Raw genomic sequence first — 8,356 nt, 5'->3', positions numbered from 1 at the left:
TCACGGGCAGCTTCTCTTCACAGGCAGCTTCTCGTCACAGGCAGCTTCTCGTCACAGGCAGCTTCTCTTCACAGGCAGCTTCTCTTCACAGGCAGCTTCTGAGGCTCACACTTGAAGCTACATTTGTTTTTTTTATTTTAGCAAAGCTGAAGAGATCACATTTCACTTAACTTTGATCTTCCATTACAGAGATTACACAGAAAAAGTGGAGATCAAAGGCCTGATCCAGGAGCAGCTCAACTCGTTGTCAAAGTGAGTTCTTACATCCATCCAAACATCCTTCTGTTCATCCATTCAAACATCCATCCAAACATACATCCATCCAAACATACATCCAAACATACATCCAAACATACATACATCCAAACATACATCTGAACATACATCCAAACATACATACATCCAAACATACATCTGAACATCCATCTAAACATCCATTCAAACATCCATCCAAACATCCATCTAAACATCCATTCAAGCATCCATCCAAACATCCATCTAAACATCCATTCAAGCATCCATCCAAACAAACATCCATCTAGTCATCCATCCTTGCAAACATCCATCTATTCATCCATCCTTCCAAACATCCATCCATCCAAACATCCATCTATTCATCCATCCTTCCAAACATCCACCATTCATGCAAACGTCTATCCATCATCCAATCATCCATCCATTCATCTGTCCATCCAATCTTCCATCCGTCCATTCATCCATCCATCTATCCATCATGAGTCCCTAAGGCTCAATGAGATTAACCTATATAAATAAAGGTTGAATGAATGGATGCTTCCAAACATCCATCCATCCATCATCCATCCATCCATCCATCCATCTATCCATCATGAGTCCCTGAGGCTTAATGAGATTAACCTGTATAAATAAAGGTTGAATGAATGGATGCATCCAAACATCCATCCATCCATCATTCATCCATCCATCCATCCATCCATCTATCCATCATGAGTCCCTGAGGCTCAATGAGATTAACCTGTATAAATAAAGGTTGAATGAATAAATGCATCCAAACATCCATCCATCATCCATCCATCATCCATCCATCCATCCATCCATCCATCTATCCATCATTTATCAATCCATCCGAACATCCATCCATTCTTCCATCCATCATAAACGTCCATCCATCCAAACACCACGGTGAGGTGGTGATTGATGGAGGAGACGCACTAACACAACAGGAAGGGTTTAAACACGGTGTGTATTCATGTGCCTCACCAGAGCAGTTTCATGTGATTTTGTTGGTGTATAAAGGTCTTGGAGCTGTGGTTTGACAGAGAAGATGAACAGCCACACTGGGCCTAATGTGCTTCAGTGATGTAATTGTCTGTGGCCGGGTTCTGATCGTCTTTCTCTGATTGGCTCCCCAGCGACCTGAAGAGCGTCCTTCAGGACCCAGAGCTCAGTCTTCTGCAACGCTGCCTCCTGGTCTCACGGTGAGTTTTAGGTCTCCGCTCTTCCTCAGTGTGCACATCGTACGACACAGGAAGAGAAAAACACACGACGTGTAAAGTTTTACACAAATGTGCTAAATATAACCTAAAACGGTAACTGTTTAAAATACATGGACCAGCTGAGTGAGGCATGATTTTATTGTTCTCCTTCCTCTTGCTGCTGAAAGCTCAAGGCAGACGATAATATTTTTAATCACTTTTACAGATGCTAAAATTTGGCGTGGTAGTAGCTGAGAGTCATTCTGAACACATAATTCTGAGAGCTAACAGACCTCACACATATCAGCATGTACCAGGTTTGGCCACAGCAGCTGTAATTCAGTCCCTTCTCATCATAAAATTATCTTTTTTTTTTTAATAAAAGTGCAAAGCTGGCTTCTGCTTATTTTAAAATACACATTTTAATTTGGAAATACAAACGGTATGTACGGCGTAATAAAAAGCATCTGCCAATAATATAAATGGTAGCCTTACTGTGCGTGTTCAGTGCAGTTCTGTAAGCGTGACGCGAGCCGCAGGCAGCAACTCTGATCTCGTTTTGCTTCGGTTCTCATTTCCCTCCATCGTCTCACAGTTCTGGATCTGCCGGTCTGAGCAGGAATGTAACATCTTCTCCGGCTTGCGTCCTGTAATACATCCTTGATTTTCCTGTGTGTTTTTGTTTGTTTCTTTAATTATGCGGCAACGAGTCACAGAACATTCGTCATTATGTTTCTGTGTCTTGCCAGCCAGGTTTCTGTGCTGCTGTTATTGTCGCAGGGTAACCTAGTAACAGCTGTGTGCCTGTGCAGTTATATTAAAGGATGCTGCGGGGAGTAAATGATTTTTTTTTTTAAAACACGAGGAGAGGAGCTGACTGAAAGAACAAGGCGTGGGCTGCAACATACAGAACCTGTGCTCATTAGTGAGAAAAGCAAACGACAGAATGTGTCTAATTACTTTGACCCCTCTAACCCCGCTGACGCATCGTTATGGTTAACCCCAGGCTGTTCGGGGACGAGTCCGACCTCACATTCTGGACGGTGGCGTCCCATTACCTCCAGTCGTTTGCCCAGGCCCGGCAGCTCAGCGTGCCTGCCGCGGAGGGAAGTGAAGACAGTCAGCCGTCACCGCTGAACCACCTGGACATCTGCCAAGATGTTTTGTGTGAAAGTTCCTACTTCCAGGTCAGTAAAGTGAGAGACGGACAAGTTCTTCTTTCTAAAAAATAAAAATAAAAACAAACATTTGCATGTTCCAAGTTGTGGAATTTCCAGACTTAAGCCCCTACTTTTTTCACACGCGTTGAACGCTGTGGCTAATTTATGGCTTTATTTATTTATTTTATTTTTTTTTTTTTTTTTTTTTTTGGACGAGCTTCGTGCTGCCAAAACATTCAGCCTCGACACACCCGGGTGCTCACAGAGCTGCTAATACACGTCTCTTGGAGGGCGGGTCCTCGTGACTCACTGAGACGACCTGTATAAATAAAGGTAAAAAGAATCTGACCAATGAAATTACCGAACAGGTGGACCAATAAAATTTGGTTTCACTGGTCCACTGGGGAGGGGGGGGGATACATCCCCCCCACCCTTCCCATTCTCCCCTCCCTGTAGAGTTGCATTCGGGCCTAATAAATCTGGACCGAGCCCGCAGTTTTTTTTTCGAGCCCTATCCAGACCCAACAGATTACCGGTAGTTAAAGGGCTCAACCCCACCAAAAAAATACTTTTTTTATTTTTTATTAATCTTTTACTGCTTTTGTAAGTAAATCAGTTTGACACGATAGTTTTAAAAACGTAATGAAAGGAAGATATAAGATTAATGTTTATTAACAAGTCACCAAATGGATATTAACATACAAAACAAATAGCCTAAAAAAAAATCAACTGTAAAGATCGGCTATTACACCGATGAACAAAAATGTTTTTAGAGCAAAATTATTTGGAAAAATACAGAACAAGGTTATTTTAATTGAACGCGCTGCTCTCCCTTCGGCTTTGGTAGATGCTGCTACTTCCTTCACCGCAGATGACAGCAGGTGCGGAGACGCGCGCGGCCGGTGATCAGCTCATCCATCCATTATCTTTATCCGCTTCTTCCTTTTCGGGTAGCGGGGGTCACTGGTGCCCATGTCCAGCAGTCACTGTGCGAAAGGTGGGGTACACCTGGACAGGTCGCAAGTCCATTTCAACCGGCGGGTCAGCGGACGTGCGCGGCCGGCCAGCGGACGTGCGCGGCCGGTCAGCGGACGTGCGCGGCCGGTCAGCGGACGTGCGCGGCTGGTCAGCGGACGTGCGCGGCCGGTGACGGGTCCATCTGAGCTTAACACAACATTTTTACGTCTTTAAACCAGCCGGTCGGACCTGCCTCCTCCTCAACAAGTAGATGAACACAATTTTTAATTGTGCATTCTTATTTAGTTTTCTTTGGGCTGTGTGAGTCGTAAAACCGCAGAAGCCTGAGCCCACGTGCGCAATTATTGCGCAATGCGCCAGCGATCTCTTCCACAGTCTGATTAACTGCTGCACTCGTCTTTCTTTCTTCATCTTCTCGTTTTATTTGTGCTGTACGGTTCGTAAAACTGCATCAAAGCCCGAGACCGGCCCGCACATTAATCAAATCATAACGGCCCGGACCGGCCCTAATCTGGATCGGTCCAGGCCGGGCTTCGAGTTCGGGTTAGAAATGAAAGCGCTACCTCCCTGTGGCTTACACAGGGGAGCAGAGTGTTTACTGCAGCTCCTCAGACTGAAGAAGTCCTTTGGATAAAAGACAAAACATTTCAGCAAGAAGAATCTGTCCAGAGGATCTGACTTAACTTTGTTAGACTTCCTGGTAGGCTACTGTTTTTTGTTTGTTTGTTTGTTTGTTTGTTTGTTTGTTTGTTTTAACCAGCCGTGTTACAGGTGCTGTTCAGAAAAAACAAACATTTACTGTACGTATTTAATTAAAAGTTTTTTAAAAATCTTTCTGTGTAAATATCTCATGTTACAACATCGACACCCGCGGCTTATACACAAGTGAAGTGCATCCTACTCTGTATTTGTTCACTTTTTTTGTTAGTGGGTGTGGCTTGTATTCTGTTGCGCTCAATACTCTGTAAATTACGGTACATCCATAGGGCAACCCCTTCATGGACACATTAACCCTGTTGTTCACAGCGTCAACATAACCATGATCACTGTCGGGTCTGGAAGACCCATTAATTCTGGATGATGGCCTCACCGGGACCAGAATGTGGAGGGTCTTGGCAATCGTTTCAAGGACATATGTAGAACAGAGTGAGCCATTAATTTAGGTTGTGGAGGGTTTTGAGCATGCACAAAAGGTACCAAGGGGGAGCAGGGGGGGCTGTGGATCAAAGGCTGCGTTCACTGCAGGTGAATGTGGCAAATCCGCTTTTTTTTTTCCAATCTGACCCAGGTCTTGTTCGCATGCAGTGTTTCTCGGCAGGGCGCTCGTTTCTTCCATGATTTTTCTTGACGGGGGGGGGGGGGAACCAAGTCTTTTGGATAAAAGACGAAATGTTTCAACAATTTTTCATTTAATCCGTCCAGAGGACGCAACTTAACTTTGTTAGATCAGTTTGAGACCATTTCTTCTTCTCTCTCAGCTCCAAACGTTCAGTTCTCCCAACGTCTCCCCTGAGGCGTTGTAGCCTTCGGCAAGACGCTCGTTTTAAAAGAAAAACCTCTCGTTTGTGCTGCGGTGTCTGAAATCGATGAATCTTGCCGACGACGCAAGCGAGCCGGCATCCAAGGCTGTTTCAAACAATACCCCGACTCTTCCTTCGTCATCTCTGGTTATTGTAGCAACTCGCTCTTTAAAGTTTGTGGAAAATAGTTGAAGCCATGTCGGCTGAAGGCCGCTGCTTTCATCGTCTGCTGGTAAAACGTGACGCCGCACAATGAAGCCGAAAGTTTAAACAACGTGTGGGAGATAATAAGAAGTTTGCCCGTTGTGCAAATGCAGCTTTTCTTCCTCACACAGGACAGGAAGAATAAACGAGTCACTCAAAGGATATTACGGAGTCGCTCCTTTCAGCTAGAAGCCTAATTAAAAAGTCACAAATGTCCGTGTAACTTTTTAGTGAATTATCCTCTTTTTAAACAGAATGTTCTTGTATTTTTATGACATTTCTGCTGCTTGTTAATGAGGGGCCATGCAGTGATCAGAGCTGCAGCTTCTGAAGAGTTGGCCAGACCTTCTGCAGCGACGTTTGGCTCATCAAACGGCTTCAGCTGCAGAAGTCTGACCGGAATAACTAACCTCCACGGCTCCGACAGCTAACAGAAATCTTACAAGTTACTAAACTCAACTGGCTTCTCCGCTCACCCACTGGTTTTAACTGGCAGATGTAACGATGCTTATTTTCTTCAAAGGACTGAGCATCCAGATACAGTTTCTTCACTGTTTACGTTCTCTCCTGCAGAAAACAAACGCATCATTTGTCTTCTGTGTCCTGCACCTTTGCAAAAATTAATGTTGTACGGTGAAACGGTGGTAAACCATCTGCGGAGCCATTACAGCCAGCAACCACAAGAGGGCGCACTAAACTGGAAATGGCGCCAAATTATCTTACAATTGGGACAATAAAATGTTCATTAAAAACTTCCGTTTTGTGGTCAGAATGAAAAATAAAATCACAGTAACGTTGTAAAATTCATATCAACCAACATAACAAAAGATTTATAACTTAAATAGCTACATTTTCGAAGCCAAAAAAAAAAGAAAACCCCACCAACATCGTCCCCACAGTTCTTAACCTCGCATTGCATAGTGGCAAAGTGAGGGAGAGGAAGCTGTCAGAACGAAATGAATTACGTCATTTCTGCCTTTGACACATTTCAAAATAAAAGAGAATAACTTAAAATTCACAAATATATTAACATTAAAATAAACAAAAACTTCGGATTACAGTAATCCCTCGTTTATCACAGGGGATACGCACCTTGAAGACCTGCGATATGTGCAAAACTGTGAAGTAGAAATAGTAGTACAAGTAGTAAGTAGTAGTTTATTTTATTATTTATATATATATAAAGGTGTTTTAAACCCTTCCCACACTCTTGCAATATTCTAAATAATGTTTCTAAACTCTAAACACTCTAAAAGAGACAGAATGTCATGATTTCAGCTCCCTGCCTCCGCTGTTCTCAGCCACCTGCAAGCGCTTTTAGCCACGCCCACTTCTCCGCTCTGCACAGAGATCAGCTGATCAGTTTATTCTGCAGTGTGGGCTGTACAAAGGTGCAGGAGTTGCTAAATAATTTATTTTAAATAAAAATTCCATGCCGATCGTGCGGCTCATCCATCAGTCAGCCAGTTGTGGGTCATGTCCGATTTTATTTTGAAAAACCGTGATGGAGCGAGTTCGCAATAAACGAACCGTGAAGTATCGAGGGACTACTGTACATTTTGAACTCTGTTACACAGATAATGCATCTTAACCAGGAGCAGAAAGACCATATGAATAGCTTTTATAAAAAAAACTAGTTGTTTTAGCGTTTGTTGCCGTTTTATGCTTAATGACTGTCATTTACTGACTGAAGAGAAAAGAACAGCCTCTCAACAGGCAGCGTGTAATGAAATAATGAGAAATCAGCCACCAGTAATGAAACGAGGAGGCATCGGCACCAGAGCCTCCTGAATTTTTTAAAACCTTTATAATTACGCTCTCCATCTCTGCACGCCGTTCTTTTTAATTGTCTCTTTTGGCTCGTCGTTTAGAGCCGGCGGTGCGACGTGGTTCTGTTTGTCTCTCCCACACGTTCAAGATCTGACCGCCGATCTCAGGAAGTGTTTTTTGTAAAAACAAAAGCACTCCTAACTCTGCTCCGCCTGTCCCGCTCCACAGAAGTTCCAGTTGGATCGGGTTCACCTGCAGGAGGTGAAGCGCTCCAGTTATGAACACACCAAGAAGTGTGCTGACCAGCTCCTCCTGCTGGGTCAGGTAGGTACTGCACCCCGTCGTCCACACGAGCTGCTGTACATCTGTTTCTACTCAAAGATATGCGCATGTCGGACGTGTGTTTACTGTGGTGGATTACCTGTGGCGGCCATCTTGAACTGGGTTAGCTGCGTCATTGGTCAAAAATGAACACAGTTGTTTATTTTACCACCTTGGCAGATGAACGAACACACTCTGAAGGTGAAAGTGCGATGATGCTTTTCTACAACTGTGGTTGCTGATTTAAAGAACAGTCTGTGTTTCTCATTTCAGTGTCTTGGTCATTGCACAGCAAATCAGTAACAAAAATCATCCAAAACACTAAAATATCTGTTGGCGTGTTCAGATGGTCTACTGCAGGCTCCGGTGACGGGATCGATTGCTTTTAAAAGGTTTATTTTACACACAGGTAGAGAACAAAATCAGAGCTGAGCCATTCGAGCACACACGAGGCTGCGTCTCTCAAAATGGCGCCGAGGCCTCTACCCTCATCATGTGACCAGCTCTCTGACAGAAGCCCTGAAGTTATAAAAAAATGTCTCAACACTTTTTGTCTGTTGTGAGATGAATAACTCCAAATCTTTCCTACAGGAACTTCTTCAGCACAGAAGCTCTGTTTTGGATTTTTCTCTCTTCTAACACGTCTGTGATATAAAAATGCCACATAAAAGTATAAAATATGCAAACAAACATCCATGTACGATGATTTATTTTAAGGTAAAACACATTTCATATCTTTAATAATTTTGCAGGCAAGCTCACACAGGCTGAGTTCGAACACATAAAATGTATGAATTCAGTGGGATGATAGAATTTTACATATTCTAATCAAAACTGGCAGAACAGTGGATCAGTTGGTAGAGCTTCTGCTTCTCATTGAGAAGGTCACCGGTTCAAATCCCAGCCAGGGGCCTTTCTGGGTGGAGTTTGCATGTTCTCTCCGTGCTGC

General features: G+C 43.5%; 1 protein-coding gene across 1 annotated transcript in view; it reads left to right on the top strand.

Moving 5' to 3' along the window:
• Positions 1–2,737, top strand: part of LOC119422550 (WD repeat-containing protein 11) — a 7,775-nt gene extending 5,038 nt beyond the window's left edge. The window contains exons 4-7 of the mRNA XM_037689964.1: positions 190–252; positions 1,392–1,457; positions 2,461–2,641; positions 2,732–2,737. Coding sequence (XP_037545892.1) covers positions 190–252; positions 1,392–1,457; positions 2,461–2,641; positions 2,732–2,737 — 316 coding nt within the window. The remainder of the gene's footprint in view (positions 1–189; positions 253–1,391; positions 1,458–2,460; positions 2,642–2,731) is intronic.
• Positions 2,738–8,356: the final 5,619 nt, after the last annotated feature.

This window comes from Nematolebias whitei, chromosome 1 (assembly GCF_014905685.2).
Source record: "Nematolebias whitei isolate Nwh7 chromosome 1, NemWhi1, whole genome shotgun sequence".
Taxonomy (NCBI): Eukaryota; Metazoa; Chordata; class Actinopteri; order Cyprinodontiformes; family Rivulidae; genus Nematolebias; species Nematolebias whitei.
Note: the sequence above shows the minus strand (reverse complement) of the source record. Positions and strands in the feature narration are given on the sequence as shown.